This window comes from Gekko japonicus, unplaced genomic scaffold, assembly GCF_001447785.1.
Source record: "Gekko japonicus isolate JY-2015 unplaced genomic scaffold, Gekko_japonicus_V1.1 scaffold2464, whole genome shotgun sequence".
NCBI lineage: Eukaryota > Metazoa > Chordata > Lepidosauria > Squamata > Gekkonidae > Gekko > Gekko japonicus.
In genome coordinates, this window is record NW_015167128.1 from 36,770 (window position 1) to 56,634 (window position 19,865).

General features: G+C 48.1%; 1 protein-coding gene across 1 annotated transcript in view; it reads left to right on the forward strand.

Annotated features, from left to right (window-relative positions):
- Window positions 1-8,149, forward strand: part of COLEC10 (collectin subfamily member 10) — a 37,868-nt gene extending 29,719 nt beyond the window's left edge. Inside the window, exons 4-6 of the mRNA XM_015413018.1 lie at window positions 1,245-1,298; window positions 5,467-5,562; window positions 7,418-8,149. Of these exons, the coding sequence (XP_015268504.1) occupies window positions 1,245-1,298; window positions 5,467-5,562; window positions 7,418-7,809 (542 nt within the window). The 3' untranslated portion in view covers window positions 7,810-8,149. The remainder of the gene's footprint in view (window positions 1-1,244; window positions 1,299-5,466; window positions 5,563-7,417) is intronic.
- The last annotated feature ends 11,716 nt before the right edge of the window (window positions 8,150-19,865 follow it).

Below are 19,865 nucleotides of genomic sequence, written 5' to 3' on the forward strand. Positions count from 1 at the left end.
GCCGACTGGGCTGCCGCCGCCCTCCCCTCCCTCCCCCCCCTCTGGAGCGGCATCTCGTCAAAGCACTTGTGGCCTCCAGGCTCCGGCGGGAGGTTGGCATCTGCGCTCGCGTAGAGCGCAGGACAACCTCGGGCCGGCCCTGGCTGTAAACAATCCCCACTGCCGGTTCTGGTTTGGGAAATTTTGGAGATTTGAGGGTAGATCATGGGAAGGGTGGGGTTTGGGGGGGAGAAGGACCTCAGTGGGGGATGATCCCATAGAGCCCAGCCCCCAAAGCACCCATTTTCTCCAGGGGAACTCATCTCTGTGGTCTGGAGATCAGGTGCAATCCTGGGAGATCTCCAGCCTAGATGTTGGCAACCCTAAATTCCCCTCCATGCACTGACACATTTAAAATCTATGTACAGCTTGTGCCATCATTGCTTGTGAGGTATATACATTCAGTGTTGCCGGGGCTTTTTTGGTAGAAGAAGCCCAGCAGGAACTCATTAGCATAATAGGCTACACCTAACAGCAGAAATTCATTAGCTTATTAGGACACACCCCCGACAGCACCGCTCATTAGCATATTAGGCCACACAGCCCATGTTCGCAGAAGTATGGTCATCCAGCCACACCCACCTTTTGCTTCTTATTCTGTTTACCTTGTTTGTTGTCAAAGCCCAGGGCTTTTTTTGTAGCAGGGACTCCTTTGCATGTTAGGCCACACACCCCTAATGTGGCCAGTCCTAATGAGTTCTTGCTGTTGGGTGTGGCCTATTATGCTAATGAGTTCCTGCTGGGTGTGGCCAACTCGGGAGCCAGCCGGAATGCCGTTCCTGTGCGTTCCTGCCCCAAAATAGCCCTGAGTGTTCCCCTCGTACTAATATTCCCTTTAAATCAAACCTGCTTCAAAAACTTGCAAGTAAACTTTAACCGAGGACAAAATAAAACAGGTGTGTCCCTCACTGTCAATAATGGCTTTGAATTAAAACAAAAACAAACCCCCAAAACCACTATTATCTGTTTGCAACCCATCTGTGCAGGAAGGGAGTATCAGGTTCCTTCTGGCCACAAAGCCTCTGAACTTTTAATGGGTCAGCTATTAAAGCATGTACCAGAATGGAAGCCTGAGTGTTTAATTTGGCATCTTTGCTCACCTGTATCTCTCACTGAAGAAATTAACACTGAAGGAACGAACAAGCTCATAGGCTTGTCTGGTTGTACCTGCTGATGTTTGAAGAAAAAAAATCTTCTTCTTTCAGGTGACAAAGGACTGAAGGGTTTATCTGGCATTTCTGGAGTAAAGGGCAAAGCAGGTACATCGCTGGCTTTCATTGATATTTCCTCAGACATTTGCGCTCTTCGTTGAGGGATGGCCAACCTCTAATATCCAGGCAACTGTGGTGCTCTGGGCACAAGACTCTTGTAAGGAAGGGGGTGATCTACTTTAGAGGATAATGTCTACTGCAGATGCACAGCACAGAACAAACTGTCAACAAATGGGTCTCTTGGCTCATCCACTATCTCCACATGATGCAAGCAGATTCTGTATGTATTTACCTCCCAGTAAGTTCCACTGTGCTCAATAGGGCTGGAGCTCTGGGCTTCTGCCCTAAATAGAGTTGTAGGTCACCAGTTCCAGGTTGGGAAGTTCCTGTAGATTTGGGGGTGGAGCCTAGGGTGGGTGGGGTTTAGAGAGGGGGGACCTCAGTGGGGTATAATGGTGCCATAGAGTCTACCCTGCAAAGCAGCCATTTTCCCCAGGGGAGCTGATCTTTGTAGCAGTCTGGAGATCCATTGTAATTCTGGGAGATCTCCAGGGCCCATCTGGAGGTTGGCAACCCTAGGTCAGGCCTGGCTTTGGGCAGGGATACGGGGAAGCACAATGCCAGCTGCAGCGTCACATCACTTCCAGAAGTGACAAAGGTAGCTGTAGGAATCATCAGAAACTCCATAGCGTGTCCAATGATTCCTAGAGCTACCGTCTCCACTTCGGGGGTTTTGTATCGGAAATGATGTGACACTGCAGCCAGCATCAGTTCTCAAAAAAAAGAATTTCCCCCTGCTGCCCCTCCCAGCACTGGCAGGCAAGGGGAACGGGGTCAGAAGATCCCCCACCCTGGCCAACGGCTTGGCAAGAGTCCTCCCCAAACTGAAGTGGGTTGCCAGGTCCCACCGGCCAATGGCAGGGGCTGGGGGGATAGGGTTGCCAGACCCAGGTTGGGAAACTCCTGGAGATTTGGGGGTGTGGCCTGGAGAGGACAGGGACCTCAGTGGGATGCCATACCACAGAGTCCCCCCTCCAATGTGTCCATTTCCTCCAGGGGAACTGATCTCTGCAGTTTGGAGATGAGCTGTCATTCCAAGGGGTCCCCAGGTCTCACCTGGAGGCTGGCCTCCCTAGCACTGGTTCAGGCAGGGGTGCACTGTTATCATTAAAAAAAATAAAAGGAACTCCTCAGTGTACAGGCACCATAACAACTTTAGCTTGGAACCTATTTAAGCAGGAGATGTGCTCACAGGAGCACATTTCTTGGCTTCCCCTCTCCCACTGCAGTCTGTGGTGCCCCCTGAAACAGTGCCCCAAGGAGTCCGTGGATGCCCGAAAGTGGGGTAAAGTGGCCGCCTGCAAGGGAACTGGGCGGTTGGCAGAAACTGCCCCTTCCTCTTTTTTCTATTGGCTTCTATCATCAGAAAATCGTGTTAGGATTCACATTATCGAAACAAGCGTCCTGTCCCATGCACTTTTACGTTTTCCCCAAGGAGTTCAGTGTGGTTCTTCCCTCTCTCCACTGTATTCGCACAACAGCCAAGTCTAATGTACCGCTGTAACCACTGTGCATCACTGGGCCCATCTATCAGTAATTCTACCAGTGGCTACTAGCCATGGTGGCTGAGGGGAACCTCCGCATTCAAAGAGATGAAGCCTCTGAATCCCAGAGCCTTGAGGCAACATCAGGGGAAGGCCTCGGCCTCTGTGCCCTGTTGTTGAACCTCCAGAAGAACTGGTTGGCCCCTATTTAAGACAGGATGCTGGAACAGAAGGACTACTGGTCTGATCCAGCAGGGCTCTTCGTATGTTCTTAAGGGTTCCCCAGTTACTGAGTGTGTGTCCTCAGGCACAGAATCACATAAAAATGTGGAATACAGCCAAAATCAAGGATGTAAACATATGAAACTGCCTTATGCTGACTCATAACTCTAAGTTTAAGAGGGCAACCGTCTGTAGTAGAATAGTTAGATGCAAGTCCAGTAACACCTCAGAAACCAACAAGATTTTCAGGGTAGAAGCTTTCGAGAGTCAAAGGCTGCAATCATATGCACAATTAGTCCCGACATAGTTGCAAATGCCGGGTGAATTTAAAGGGCGAGATCAGACGACAACATCTGGGAAGCATCCCGCAGCCGTTGGCAACCCGTTCTGCTCTGCCGCAGAAGCGAAGTTAAAAGACACCAGGGAAAATCTGGTAGTAAACGGGTTGCAACGGGCCACTGATGGACTTTCCCGTCTGATCACTCCAGTGCGCTCTCATGCCGTCGGGATGGTCTGATGAGGCCAACCCGACTCCGTGCCGTTGTCCCCCCCCCTTCACAGTATGTGCATCATTGCAAACTCCACAGGGAGCCCTTGGTGCGGAGGTGCGATTCCTCGATTCCTCGTTTAAGCGCATGGGAAACAAACGGCACAAATAAAAAGAGACTCACCTGCACTTGAGTCTGATCACACAGCCCGATTTCATACATAGGCTATGTGCCGGTTATAAGCTATTCTGAAGCTGTTAGGAATCAGAGAGGTCCTTTTGGGAAGTTGTTTGAGTATGCTGAAGCAGAACTGATGTTTGTATGAAAAAGAAACATCGAAACGAAACGGTTACTCCGGGGAAGTTCGTCCTCCACTTCTTCATGACGTCTTGCATGTTCATCTCGCGGCGTCTACATTGAAAAAAAGAAAAAGATTAAATATTATGGAATGATTATTCTGTCATTGGTCATACAGTAATTTGTATTAGTTGCACTATTTCAGTATTCTTGTATGTAGCACGATTGTCATACTGCTTACCCCCCCTTGTTTGTTAATTGTCACCTGCAGTTGAGTCTGATCACACACTCACGGGCTGCACCCACAGCTTCAAAGGGAGGCGTGATCTCGCAACTGTGGGTCAAATTCCTCCGGAGGAAACAGCCTTGCTTTCCCCCCCCCACACCCCTTTTTTCTGGCCTGTGTGACTGCATCCAAAGCTTTGACTTTCAAAAGTTTATACCCCGAAAATCTTGTTGCTCTCTAAGGCACCATCGGACTCAAATTTAACTGTATAACTCTAATAGTAACTCTACAGCATTTGAGATTTCCTGGAAGCCAAGTGTTAGCCGAATGGGATAGTGAGACTTAAAAACAGATTCCTGGATTAAAAACAGATTCCTGGATTAAATTCTGTTTTCCTAAAGTACTGAGTTTAAGAATAAACCCTATTTTTAATAGGTTGTCTAAAGGGCCTTAATCATCATAAAGTACATATTTACACTCTTGCTAAAGAGGAGTAAATACTGTGCAAACAAAGGATTTTGTGCAACTCTAATCCCTTCCCTCAACAGGGGAATTTACAAGAGATTCACAATACATGATGCAGATTTTGCCAGAGCCAAACAGAATGCTGAGCCAGGTCACGTGACTGCAAATGGCAAGATCCTGTCCATTTGAAGCTCACTGCCAATGCCCCGGTTGTGTGTATCAGCCCTTAGCAAATTTGCAATAAGTACACATGGCTCTATGTTCAGCTGTGAGCACTTTTAATAGCAATGTACTGAGGTCCAAAACAGACATGATGCTGGCTGGGTGATCGTGATCGAAATAGCCCCTCTGTGCAACTATGTACAAAAATGCCATCAAGTCGCAACTGACTTACAGTGACCCCAGCAAGGGGCTTTTGAGGCAAGTGAGAATCAGGGGTGTTTTGCCATTGCCTTCCTCTGCAGAGTCTTCCTTTGTTTTCTCCCACCCAAGTATGGACCCTGCTTAGTTTCTGAGACCTGATGAGATCAGGCTATACCAGACACTCTGAGACTTCTTCGGGTAGTAAAGGGCGGGGTATAAATCCAATCTCTACTTCTTCTACCATGCCGCCTTGCCTCCCTCTTCTGCACAGTTATTAGCCTGGAAATTTTCCGAGTGTAGGAAGCCAAAGAGCACTTAATGCAAACATAGTTAAGAATGGAGGAGAAAAAATGAGCAAGATCTTACCCGTTTCTTGGCCCTACTGGGTGAAAATAATGGGCCTCTTTGTGTATTAGTTTAATTTGTGCAACACCTTTCTAAACATTGTAAACAAAAGATGGCAGCTATGATTCCAGCAACCTCTTAACAAATATCATTATCCTAATGAGTCCTTCTTTATACCACATATTTTAATTTAATTTTAAGCAGCTCTATATACTTTATGCACCACAGACGTCAATATATAGCTATATTTACCCATGTCGCGTTAGGTGCTGTCTGTGATTGTGGGAGGTATCGCAAAGTCGTTGGACAACTGGATATTACCGTCGCTCGACTCAAGTCATCCATGAAATTTGTTAAAAATGGTACGTTATGCATCCTGTTTTCTAAATTGCCTTTCATTTCTAGTGTGCTCATCTTCTGCCACAATGTGTACTATAATGTAATTCCACTACGTCTGTTTTCTGAGGATCAGAGTCCCTAAGGTTTGGGAATTAATGATACTGTCATCTTCAGAGCACTGTCAGGGCTCAGTATGATGATGTGTTTATTTCTGAGCATTGCTCAAAAAAGGAAGGTGCTAAATTGGGAAGAAAAATGCACCGGCTGTAAGCATAAAGGGGGCAAACTGTAGTTTTATGAGACCTACACTGCTATCCTATGTAGAGTTACAGCCTTCTAAGCACATTGATTTCAATGGACTTAGAAAGGCAGAACTCTGCTTATGATTGCATTGTTTGCTTCCATCCAAATGTCATTAGGTATTGAGTTACCAGTGCTTTTGTTGTTTTCATTTTTGTTTTTTTTTTTAAAAAGGTGCGAGAGTAGTCACAAGAACATAAGAAGAGCCTTGCTAGATCAGACCAACAGTCTATCTGATCCAGCATCCTGTCTCACACAGTGGACAACCAGTTCTTCTGGAGGGCCAACAGCAGAGCACAGAGGCAGAGATCTTCCCCTGATGTTGCTTCCTGGCACTGGGATTCAGAGTTTAGTGCCTCTAAATGTGAAGGTTCCCCTCAGTCACCGTGGCTATAAGCAATTGATAGAACACATAAAAGGAAGCACTTCTTCTGCCAAAAAGTAATTAACACATGGAATTCACTGACACAAGAAGTGGTGGAAACTACAAGCATAGACAGCTTCAAGAGGGGATTAGATAAACATATGGAGCACAGGTCCATCAGTGGCTATTTGCCATAAGGTATAGATGGAACATTATGTCTGGGGCAGTGATGCTCTGTATTCTTGGTGCTTGGGGGGCAACAGTGGGAGGGCTTCTGGAGTCTGGCTCTGCTGGTGGACCTCCTGATGGGACCTGGGTTTTGTCCACTGTGTGACACAGAGTGTTGGACTGGATGGGCCATTGGCCTGATCCAACATGGTTTCTCTTATGTTCTTATGACTTATCCTCCATGAATCTAATTCCATTTTAGAGCTGTTAGATTCCTGTGGCCATCACTACATCCTCTGGCAGCAAATTCCACATGTTAATCACTCTGTGTAAAGCAGTATTTCCTTTTGCCCATTCTGAACCTACTGCCCATCAGCTTCATTGGATGCCCTCGAGTTCTAATATTTTGGGAGAAGGAGGAAAATTTCCCTTTGTCAACTCTTTCCACCACATGCATAATTTTATAAACTTCTATCATGTCCCCTTTTAGTCATCTCTTTTCTAAAGCGCAAAGTCCCAGACTCTTCAGCCCCTCCTCATAGAGAAGATGCTCCAACCCCCTAATCGTCTTTGCTTGTCCTCCTCTGTACTTTTTCCAGCTCTGCAGTCATGTACCAATTTCCACCAGTTTCCCCCTCAGGACTTGGGAGAGGGCCAGTGGTTAAGACTCTTGATCTGGGAGAACCAGGTTTGATTCCCCACTCCTTCACATACAGCTGCTGGATGACCTTGGGCAAGCCATAGTTCTGACAAGAGCTGTCCTTGAAAGGGCAGTTCTCTCAGAGCTCTCTCAGCCCCACCTACCTCACAGGGGGGTATAAATCCAATGTCTTCTTCATCATCATCTCTGAAAAAAGGTGCTGGTACACAGTACTACTGAGTACCATCACACAGACAAAAAAATGATCTGAGTGATTATTGTGATAGCTGTCATTCACACATGAGCGCGATATTGTCTCTCCCTCTATGTTCCACCACAACAGTGGACTTCCCCAGAAAGGCTATTTGTTGATGTTTTAGAAAGCTTGTCGTATCTCTTTCCCAAGTGTTGGCAGGAATCAGGGAAACCGAAGAGAAATATTACTACATCGTGCAAGAGGAGAAGAGCTACAGAGAGGCTCTCACGCACTGCAGGATCCGAGACGGGATCCTGGCGATGCCAAAGGATGAAGCCGCCAATGCCGTCATCTCCGATTACATCTCCAAGAGCGGTCTTTTCCGAGTCTTCATTGGAGTGAATGACCTGGACCGAGAGGGCCATTTCATGTACGCTGACCGTACCCCATTGCAGAACTACAGCAACTGGAAGGAAGGGGAACCTGATGATACCTCCGGACAGGAAGACTGCGTGGAAATGCTCAGCACGGGAAAGTGGAATGATACGGAATGCCATCTAACTATGTTCTTTGTCTGCGAATTCCCAAAGAAGAGAAAGTAGGCATCCGCAGGTGCCCAGAAGTGCCCTGTGAGGTCACTCTGTGTTGATCAGCTATAGAGTCCAGGCGCAAAGCCTGCTTCCAGGGTAATGACTTCATTATAGCAGTATAATTGTATGCTACAATCCTAAATCATGTCACTTGCGTATGAATAAAAGTTTTAGTAACGCAGCTTAAGTCCTTTCCCTTCGCACTTGTGCCAAGACCCTGAATTAAATCTCTGTCGCTTTCAAGCTTCTAGACCTCACTGTTGACTCCCCCTTTATCTCTCCTTCTATCTTCAATCTGCACAACCTCATTTAAAATAGTCACATACCTGAGTACAGACAATCACCAGCAAATGCATTTAGGCCAAGAGCCGAAAGGAAAAGAGGGAATCTGTGGTGGTGAAAAATCCTTTTTTCCCTTTTCGTTGCCATCGGGTCACAACCAACTTATCGGCACCCCTGTAGGGCTTTTAGGACAAGAGATGTTCAGAGGTGGTTCGCCATTGCCTGCCTCTGCATCCCAACCTTGGTATTCCTTGGAGGTCTCCAGGGCCAACCCTACTTAGCTTCCGAGATCTAACGAGATCAGGCTAGACTGGGCTATCTAGGTCTGCCAGCAATCCGCAGAATACTTAAGTCAGCTCCTCAGCAGATTTACTTGGAAGCACAATCCCCCTGAGTTCTGTGAAAATGTACTTCTTAATATGATAATGCTTAGCACGGGTGTGACGCTTTCAGTCTTTGAAGCGCTTTATCTTGTCTGAAATGCATACAACAGCACTGTACAGTGCATGTGTAAGTGCTGTCCAGCTGGCAACTGATTTCTGGCCACCCCAGCAAGGGGCTTTGAAGGCAAGTGAGAAGCAGAGGCGATCCGCCATTGCCTTCTTCAGCAGAGTCCGCCTTGGTGGTCTCCCATCCAACCCTACTTAGCTCCTGAGATCTGAGGAGATCAGGCTAGTACCATATCATTCCACATTTTCCATGCAGTAAGCCAGTGTAATTATCCCCATGTTACGTGGGAGGGTTAAGAGAGAGTATTATGTTGCACAAGGCAGGCCACCTAAGTGAGTTTGTGGTAGAGTTTTGAGGTTGCTCAGTAGGAAAAGTAAAAATGAAGGGGAAGAGGTGTTCTGGGTAGGGTTGCCTTCTTCAGGTTGGGAAATTCCTGGAGATTTGGGGAACAGACCCTGGGGAGGATGGGGTTTGGGGGAGGGGAGAGACCTCAGCAGGAGTTCCATAAAGTCCACCTCTCAAAGCAGTAGGGTTGCCAGGTCCCCACGGTGGGGGATACTGGGGGTAGGTTTGCCAGATCCAGCTTGGGAAACTCTTGGAGATTCGGGGGGGGGGGGGGGGGAGACAGTGGGGTACAATGCCATAGAGCCCACTCTCCAAAGCACCCAATTTCTCTAAAGGAATTGATCTCTGTAGTCTGGAGATATACTGTAATTCCAAGGGATCCCCAGGTCCCAACTGGAGGCTGGCGTCTCTACAAAGCAGCCATTTCCTCCAGGGGAACTGATGTCTGTAATCTGGAGATCCCTTGTAATTCTGGGCCCCACCTGGAGGTTGGCCATCCTAGTAGGCTTGCCAAGTTCCCCCAGGGGGCGGGGAAACCCCCGCCCCAGAGGCCCATTCCCCGCTGCCGCCAGATCGGGCCTCGGGGGGAACTCCACCCCGACGTGCACGTCACCAGGAAGTGACGCGACCACGCCAGGCACGCTGGGGGCGGGGCCATGGTCATCTGAGGGAAAACACGCACGCTCCAGGAACAACCTGGGAGTCTCCTGCTCCGGAACAAGGTGACAGTTGGCAACCCTAGCTCTGGGCCACAGGAGGCCCATTTGGATTGTGTTCACAGCTGTACTTTCGCACTGGAGTAACCGGGGAGGGGGAGTGCGGGAAGCAAGGGGGCAGCAGGCAGTGCAGGAAGAGGTGTGGGTGGATGCAGTTCCCGCCCACCTCCTTGCCACTTGCTGCTGCTGGAGTGTTTTTGTGCCTACCTCAGCTAGGACTGCCATTTGCTTCCAAGCAGCACTTTCATAGTCTGATGGACTTGGGGTTCATTGAGGTCATTTTCAGGGCTTCACTGACTATGCCTTGCCTATTATCCTGCCTCTTGGAAGTGCTGTGCGGAACAAGCACAACAAACCACCTTGGAGCAATGGCAGCCTTCACATTTGTATCATAAAATGGACTTGGGGTTCATTGAGGTCATTTTTAGGGCTTCACCGACTATGCCTTGCCTATTATCCTGCCTCTCTCGGAAGTGCTGTGCGGAACAAGCACGACAAACCACCTTGGAGCAATGGCAGCGTTCACATTTGTATCATAAATGGTGCGCCGTAATTGGATCACACCGAGTGTTCTTCTTGCAGTCAGCTCAAGCAAGCTGTCTCGTTCCTGTCTTCTCCCCATTCCAACTGGGGTGTGTCTGTGGCAAGGGGAAGGTGATTATGGGCCTGCTCTTTGCTATTGGACGTGGCACGGTTGGGGAGGAAAAGGAAAGAGGAACTTGAACGACAGGTTCGTTTGGGAGACACCTGCTGAATCACCAGCTTCCTGGGATGGGTGTTCACTGTTCAGTACTCCCTGGCACCCTGTAGCCAAATTAGCACTCTTCGCAGAGGCGTTCACTCAAAGGATAGCTCACAGTTGCGGGAAACAGCAACAAACAAAGGCCCAGTCCAATTATTCTCCAAGCTTAGTTGGAAAGACACCACTGTGTGTGAGAGGGAGGGACTAAGGATACCAACCTCCAAGTGGGGCCTGGAGATCTCCCAGAATTCCAACTGATCTTCAGACTACAGAGATCAGTTCCCCTGGAGAAAATGGCCGCTTGGAGAGTGAACTCTATGGTATTATTCCACAGGGAGGTCCCTCCCATTGCCAAACCTTCCCCACTCCAGGGTCCACCCCCAAATATCTAGGAATTTTCCAATCCAGAGCTGGAAACCCTGGTGGGTTAGGGTTAGGACCAGAAAAAGAGGGAAGAGAGAAATTATTAGAAATTATTAGAACATGGCCTGGTAGAAGCTGGAAGAGCCTCTGGTTTGCATGTTCAATCCCCAGCGTCTCCAGTTAAAAGGACCAGGTAGTAGGTGAAAGACTTTTGCCAGTCTGAGAGTACTGGCAACAGTTGCCAACTTCTAGGTGGGGCCTGGAGATCTCTCAGAATTACAACAGATCTCCAGACTACAGAGATCATTTCTCCCAGAGAAAATGGCTGATTTGGTGGGTGCACTCTATGGCATTACACTGCGGTTGCCAACCTCCAGGTGGTGTCCGGAGATGTCCTGGGATTACAACTGGTCTCCAAGCCGCAGAGATCAGTTCCCCCAGAGAAAATGGCTGCTTTGGAAGGTGGAGTCTATGGTGTTATACGCCATTGAATTCATTCCTCTCCCCAAACCCTGGTCTCCCCAGGCTCCACCCCCCAAATCTTCAGGAATTTTGCAAGCCAGAGTTGGCAACCCTAACACTGACCTCAATAGCCCAATGGTCTGATTTAGTACAAGGCAGCTTCATGTGTGTACAGGACTTCTGCATGTTTGCCCAGAGTGAGTCTCACTGAGTTCAATAGGGTTTGCCCTCCAAACAAGTGTACACAAGATTACACCCTTAGTCCACTTCCACAGGTCACATAAGGTATCTGGGCCTCACCATGGGGAATTAGGTTACTCCTCTCCTAATCTATTTGCATTGGCTTCTCGTTTGTTTCTAAGGACAATTCCAAGTGCTGTTTTTAACCTTTAAGGCCCTAAATAGCTTGAAGCCAAGATAACTGAAGGGCTGCTTTCTCCAGGATGTATCTACAAGACACCAGTCGTTGGAGTACACGGTTGCCTTGCTTGCTCTATGTCCTGTCAAACCTGGGAGTTCTGTGTTGAAACTTAATTCTCAGGCTCATGGGTAGGGTTGCCAAGTCGTACCTTGTCCTGAAGCGGGGGACTCCCGGGCCGATCCCGGAGCGCGAGCGCACCGCATCCACATCACCAGGAAGTGACGCAACCACGCCGGGCACACTGGGGGTGGGGCCACGACCATCCGAGGGAAAACTATAGAGTTTTCCCTTGGATGACCATGGCCCTGCCCCCAGCGTGCCCGGTGTCATAACGTCACTTCCTGGTGACGCGTCTGTGTTGAAACGTAATTCTCAGGCTCATGGAGGAACCAGTGTGGCTCAGGACCATGGTAACAGGAAAGGGGGGGGGCTTAAACTCCCCCCTCCAACCATTTTCTGTTGGGGAATTTACTGATAGGCTACACACAAGTTTCCCCAGTAGTGCAAACAGCCATTCCCCAGGGCCATTTCAGGCTGGGCAACACAGCAAATGAAGTTCAGTGTACGGCGAGGAGTGCTGGGACCCCAAACAATAAAAAAAAATCCAAGCTTCAGTTATAGTTAACGTGGTCTGAACTTCTTGAGACTAAGAAGGAAAGAGACCTTGGGCCCGTAGTAGATAGCTACCCAGTGTCAACCCAGTGTACTGCAGCAGCGAAAAAGGCAAATTTTGTGTTTGGGATTATTAGGGGACAACTGATATGATTAGGGGGTTGGAGCACCTTCCCCTAGGAGGAAAAGCTGAAGAGTTGGCGACTTTCCTGTTTAGAAAAGAGATGGTTGGGGGAGGGTGGGGGTGGGGTGGGGAATGATAGAGGTATATAAAAGAGAGAATGGATGGAGAGGACTTTTTCTCCTGCTCTCAAAATACTAGAACTCGAGGGTATCCAGTGACGTTGATGGGCAGGAGATTCAGGACAGACAAAAAGAAATACCTCTTTAAACACTGAGTGGTCATAATGTGGAATTTGCTGACAGAGGATGTAGTGATGGCCACAGGCAGAGACAGCTTTTAAAGGGGATTAGATTGATTCGTGGAAGACAGGTCTATCAGTGGCTTTTAGTCATGGCGACTAAAGGGAGCCTCCACATTCGGAGGCAGTAATCCTCTGAATACCAGTGTCAGGAGGCAACCTCAGAGGAAGGCCTCGGTCCCCTGTTTGTTAGCCACTGTGAGAAAGGAGGCAAGACAAGAAGAGCCCTGCTGGATCTGACCAATAGTCTATCTAGTTGGCATCCTCTGGAGGGCCAACAGCAGGGCATAGGGGTCAAGACCTTCCCCTGATGTTACTTCCTGGCTCTGGGATCCAGAGGATCAGTGCCTCTGGATGTGGGGGTTCCCATCAGCCACCATGGCCAGTAGCCATTGATAGACGTCTCCTCCACGAATCTATCTAGTCCCCCTTTAAAGCTGTTTATTCCTGTGGCCATCACTACACCCTCTGGCCTCAAATTCCACATTTTCAACACTCTCTGTGTAGAGTAGTATTTCCTTTTGTCCATCATAAACCTACTGCCCATCAGTTTCATTGGATGCCCCCGAGTTCTAGGATTTGGGGAGAGGGAGGAGGATTTCCCTTTGTCAACTCTTTCCACCCCATGCATAATTTTATAAACCTCTAGCATGTCCCCCCTTAGTCGGGTCCACTGGTCCACTGGTTTAATCCAGCAGGGTGCTTCTTAATGTGCTTACATTTTTGCAAGAAGTCTACCATGGGAACAGCTCCACCATTTTAGGGATGAAGTCCTCTCTGTTTACAAATGCTGCAGGGGCCAATACTGATCAGGACTGCAGCATAAGGGGGAGGGGACCTTTCCCCCCCTGTTTGTGCGCTGTTTTCAAGATCCCAAATGCCACCATTACTCTCTTGAAAACATTGTGTGGGCAGAAGAAACAGCTGCCCCACAATTAGGGTTGCCAGATGCCCCCTGGCTACTGGCAAGGTACAAAGGGGTAGGGTTGCCAGACCCAGGTTGGGAAACCCCTGGGTATTTGGGGGTGGAGCCTGAGGAAGACAGGAACATCAGTGGTGTACGCCCTGGCATCTACCCTCCAAAGCATCCAGATTTTCCAGGGGAACTGATCTCTGTAGCCTGGAGATCTCTGTAGTCCAGGTCCCACCTGGAGGCTGGCACCCCTACCCCATACCATGGACCCAATCAGGATTGGGCCTCCATGGCATTTGTAAACAGAGGAGATATCAGCTCTAAAATGGACTCAGGGACACTGTCTTGTCTAGTTGAGTCCCCTGAGACAGCTGTACAAGAGGTTTTAGTTGCTTTTCATATTAAAGGTGAGCTGCGGTGGCTCAAGTGGTTAAGACACTGAACTGCAGGCTGTGGAAGGTCAGTAGTTCAGCAGTTCGAGACTTGGGTGCCGCATGAGGGAGTGAGCTCCCATCTCTAGTTCCAGCTCCTGCCAACCTAGCGGTTCGAAAGCAAGAAATTGCAAGTAGATAAATAGGTACCACTTCGGTGGGAAGGTAACAGTGTTCCGTGCGCCTTGGTGTTTAGTCATGCCGGCCACATGACCACGGAAACGTCTTTGGACAGCGCTGGCTCTTCGGCTTGGAAACGGAGATGAGCACCGCAACCCTAGAGTCGGATTCGACTGGCTTTCGAGCAAGGAAACCTTTACCTTTTACCATGCCACTGAACTTCTCAGACCTGGGCTTCTAAGCAGGGTTGTCCATGGTTAGTACTTGGATGGGAAACCACCAAGGGAGACTGGGGTTGCTAACATGGAGGAAGACAATGGCAGCATCTCTGCTCATCTCTTGCCTAAAATGCCCCATGTATGGGTTTGGCATGAGTTGGTTGGACTCGACAGCATGTTCTTCACTCATTCAGGTAGTCAGACTCAAGAGTACTACACTACAGAACAGCCTGCCCAAGAGGTTCACTGAGAACCTTCTCTGGTGGATTTTAGGAAGGCTAGCTATCAAAACATATTTATGCCACCAAGCTTTTTGCTTATCCGAAGATTGGTTCCGTAAGGTTTTCATGAATTTTAAAGTTCATCTGCTGGTTGGTGCTGCATAGGGGTTTTTGTTGTTGTTGTATTTATGTCTTTCTACACTGTAATCCAAATATTAGTAAGACAAAAGGGGGGGAAATACAAAACAAATGGAAAGAAAGGGAAAATATGTATTTGTGAAGTATCTTCAAAACATGCTGAGGTTCCAAAACTCCATTAATACGACTTGCCTTATTACTTTATGCTAGTCAAAATTGTAGACGAAGGGTTAGAACTAATCAGGTTTGCTGCTGGTGAGAAAGGAAGCAGAGATCCCCCTTTTCCATAAAAGTTATGTTCCGTTCTTGGGATCTTCACAAACTTAAGCCATGAGGGATGGATCCAGTGGTATTTATGCACGTGCTTTCGAGTCGCAACCAACTTATGGCAACCCCAGCAAGGGGCTTTCAAGGCAAGCAAGAAGCAGAGGTGGTTTGCCATGGCCTTCCTCTGCAGAGTCTTTCTCGGTGGTCTCTCATCCAACGACTCACCCCTGCTTAGCAGTTGAGATCTTTCGAGATTGCTCTATACCATAATATTCCACATCTTCCTGACTTATAGTAAGAAGACTAAAATGGGGGCAGACTGGGAGGCTAAAATGGCCCTGGAAAATAGCCCTGCCCCTTATGACAGAGAGAGGGAAGAAGTGCCAGCTAGGGGTGCTGTGGTTTTCGCCTTGCTCGCCTACACAGCTTCTGTCCACCATGACTCAGCTGATCTGAACAGCACCCTTCCGGCACATGACTTTGACAGGTGGCACCCTCCTTGCCACAGGGCTGGCCCAGGCCAGGCAGGGTGGTGGCAGTGGTGGTGAAGAGAGGTACCCCCACCCCAGCCATCATCCCACTGGGAGAAGTCCTGGTACCTCCACCCCTGGAGCAGAGGAAGTGGGTGAGCTTCGGGGAAAAAGTTGGCTGGATCCAACCCAAATAGAGGGTCAACAGTAAAAGACAATACTGCTGAATGTTGACTTGTAGTTCGCTTGGGATGTGAGAACTGCAAGCTGTAGCGAAACGATCTTCCCCCTATCTGAAAATCTCCGTGGCTAGCTATGTGTCGCCTGCCTGATTCTGGGTTCTTCCGGCCACACCTGCCGTTCCTGCAACGTTTCCCCCAGGTTGATGTTTCACCGCACAGCTTGGAAGCCAGTGCTTTCCTCTCCGATTTTCATTAGGGTGGAGCTTCCAATAACTTGTACCGTCTTGTTCTGCAGAGAACAATCTGGGTTCAGGAAGGAATAGTAGAGCGAATGAGAAACAAATATTGCCAAGAAAGGTATGGGTGTGTGCAAAGGCATGTCCGTTCTTCAAAGTATGATTCGGCGGTGCGCTGAAAGCTTGTGTTTAATTTCAAGTGTGTGTTTGGCATCAGGATGCCAAACATATTGGGCCCAATTCTGTCCTTTAAAGTCCTGTGGATTTCACTGGGTGAGTTAAGCACACCCTTACATCTCTCTCATTAAAACCTTTGGGATTTTTAAATATGGTTCCTTGGGTGGATCACGCAGAGGCAATTTCCACTGTTCATGTCACGTAGGCCTGGTCTAAGGGGAAAACATGGGGCTGTTCTAAGCAGAGTTACACCCTTTGAAGCCCATTGAAGTCAATAGGCTTCAAAGGGCTGGATTTGAGTCCAGTCTCACCTAAAGGAACAACTAGATTTTGGGGGTATAAGCTTTCTTGAAGAGGAGTACATCTATACCCCACTTTTCTCTACCCTAAGGAGTCTGAAAGCAGCTTACAATAGCCTTCCCTTCCTCTCCCCACAACAAGCACCTTGTGAGGTAGGTGGGGCTATGAGGGATCTGAGACAACTGTGACTGGCCCAAGGTCACCCGGCAGGCTTCATGTGAAGGAGGAGAAGGTAATCAAACCTGGTTCTCCAGATTAGGGTTTGCTGCTCGTAACACTTACACCACGCTGGCTCTCTTGAGTCAAAGGTATCTAATGAAGGGAGCTTTGACTCTCAAAAGTTTATACCCCCAAATCTTGCTGGTCTCTAAGGTGCTATTGACTTGAAATCTAGCTCTTCGACTGAAGACTAACACAGCCATTCTCGGAACCTAGGGGTGGAAGGATAATTCTGTTTAGGATTGCACTAAGTAAACCAGAAAGAAACAGAGACTACTCAGCAGAATACTGCTAAAGAGTGCAAGCTGAGAGCAAGGACGCTAAGCCAATATCAATAATGCAAATATTTTAGGTTTTTTGTAACAGTAAACAATAACAGTAACTAGGACAAGTGTCCGAAAATACAACTAGCATAGATATAACAAACTGGAGTATATAACTCGCAAAGGCAACAATATAAATATCAGGAAACAACAAAAGCAACAATATAAGTCTCAGAAAACAGACGAAGATTCCGGAGTAAGACGCTGATTTCGCACTAGAGCTGCCTCGCTGTTGCGCCACCGTTTGCCCCGGTTCTATGGGTCAATTTCACACCCGAAGCCGCGGGGCTGATTTTGACCCGCGGCTTCGCCCGATTTCCCCAGCAGTTTCGTGATCCTGCTCTAGTGCGAAATCAGTCTCTGTTTCGTTCACATCGTTGTGGCGAGAGACGTTTCAACATCATGATGTAATATTTTTCTGAAGAAGTTATGTGAACAAAACGAAGTATTAGATACCCCAAAATCTTACTTATAAAAAAAGTTATTATCTATGCTAGTTGTATTTTCGGACACTTGTCCCAGTTACTGCTATTGTTACTGTTACAAAAAAACTAAAATATTTGCATTATTGATATTGGCTTAGCCTCCTTGCTCTCAGCTTGCTCTCTTTAAAAGGATTGCACTAAGGCAGGTAGATTTTAGGAGAGTGGAGTATACCACTTCAGACTACAGATGGGGACTATTCTATTTTGAATGCTCCTCCAGTTAAAGGACCTCTTAATTCTAGGTCAACCTGCTCTTTGCTGTGTAGTTTTGTCACGGAATAAATACATACTTGCAAAGATAGGGACTCATCCTTTAACAAGGCGATTATCTCACCTAGAGTCTATTCTATCATCTTGTTCTGCGGTTGGAAACTGGGGATTCTGGACCAGGAAATACAGTTCAGGGGTGGAGTGGCCATTTAAATCAAAGGGACATTTCCTGGTGGGCAAGGGCGTAGCCTTTCCAGTTTCCGGGGGGGGGGGCTGGGGCTAGGTCAGAGGCATTGCTAAGTCATTTAAAGAACTGGGACCCAATGACATCATAGGGTGGAGCCAGTGACATCACAGGCCATTGTGGCAAATTGGACTTTTAATTCTTGGATCTATCTGCAGGTCAGATGTGTTTTGGAGTTAATCTATACTCAGGTATGCAGGGATTGGGTTCAAATTCATGCCAGTAAAATAGTGCAGCCAGCTGGAAGACGTAAGCCCTCCTCTCTTTGCTAGCCATGGTTCCCATCTGAACTGCACCCATGCAATTCAAGAAACTCCCAGAGTACGGTGGTTTATTTGACCAGCAAACAGAACCAGGGAAAGTGCATCATATAGTTAGGTTCTTGCCTGAATGTAAAGCTGCATTCAGACATAGTGGTAAATCATGGTTTGCTTAAAGCACGCTATCTGCAACAAACTCTTTTCAGCAAATAGTAAATCCTGGTTTGAGTCCAGTGGCACCTTTAAGAGCAACAAAAGTTTGAACAAAATGTATGTTTAAAAAGCTCATACTAGGGTTGCCAGGTCCCTCTTGGCCACTGGCAGGAGATGCCAGATCCAGGCTGGGAAACTCCTGGAGATTTGGGGAAAGAGACTGGGGAGGATGGGTGTACAATGCCACAGGGTTCCCTTCAAAATATCAGTTTTCTCCAGTGGAACTGATCTCTCATGTCTGTAGATAAGCTGTAACTAGCTCACACATTTTTGTCCTAGGTCAGGAAGGAGGGCTCCAAAGCAAACTAATGTATGCAGTAGCCAAATTGCTCACTCACAACTTTAATGCCAGTAGGTCACAGAGTAGATTTTTTTGCTCACAAGATTCCACAGCTTAGAGGGAGCATTGCTCACAGGGTGTCAATATCTAGGTGCACCTTTCCTAATGTCCAGGAATTTGGCACCTACGAGTTGGCAAACCTACAGCAACCTTGGCTGAGAATGATCTCAGCCTTCCTCCCTTCCAAGATCTCAAAGCTTATTCCCCAATGACTTAGTCCAAAGTAAACCTTCCCGGGATCTGGCTGTGGGGCTTTCCTCAGCTGTTGATTATCTGAAGCCTTTCCAGTCCTCTTCTGCCGTTCAAATCAAATCCCTCCCCAACCCAGGAAAAGAGCCCCGCCCCCTGCTTCCAGCAGCCCTCAGTTGGGCGGGCCACAAGGCGCAAGAAGCAGCCAGGTAAGTTGCAGAGCCCCCCCCCATCCTGCCTTCAGGTACAAGCTTTCCCTCCTCTATGAGGGCAGATCTGTGCGTTCCCCCCCCCCATAGCTAGCAATCCAAAACAGTCCAGTGGAGCCTGAGTGATGGGTGCTGCCTTCTGACAAACTTCCAGTGACGTCAGGGGGTGTGGCATATGCAAATAAGTTATGCGAATAAGTTATGCGAATGAGCTCCTGCACCTCTTTTTCTACGAAATGACCCCTGTCCAGGGCCATTTCTGCTTCCTAGTCTGCTGATCAGCTTTATAACCAGCATCTAAGGGTGTTTTCACTGGTGCAATTTAACAAGTCTCTCTTCCTCCACAGGGTAAAATCTGGTTACTGACAGTGCGGAACAGCAATAGTTTGTAATGGACGTGAGCCTTCCAGTGAAAGCAGGATGTGCACTCGCATTGTACAACAACCATTGTAAGCCTCAAGAAGAAGAAGAAGAGATTGATTTATCCCCCGCCCTTCACTACCCGAAGGAGGCTCAGAGTGGCTCGCAATCTCCTTTCCCTTCCCCTCCCCACAACAGACACCCTGTGAGGTAGGTGGGGCTGAGAGAGCTCTCCCGAGAACTGCCCTTGAGAGAACAGCTCTGAAAGAACTTATGACAATACCTGAGATCCAATAGTGTTGATAGGGCACTTTATGTATGATTAGGAACATACTTAGGGTGAATGAGGTCTTGGGGTCAGCATGCTGAACTAGGGTTGGGGAGACCTGAATACAAATCCCCACTCAGCCATGGGATTCACTGAGTAACCCTGGGCCACTCCTTCTCTCTTAGCCTAACATACCTCACATGGTTGTTGTGAGGATCAAATGGAGGCACACACTGTCCTGAGCTCCTGGGACTAAAGGC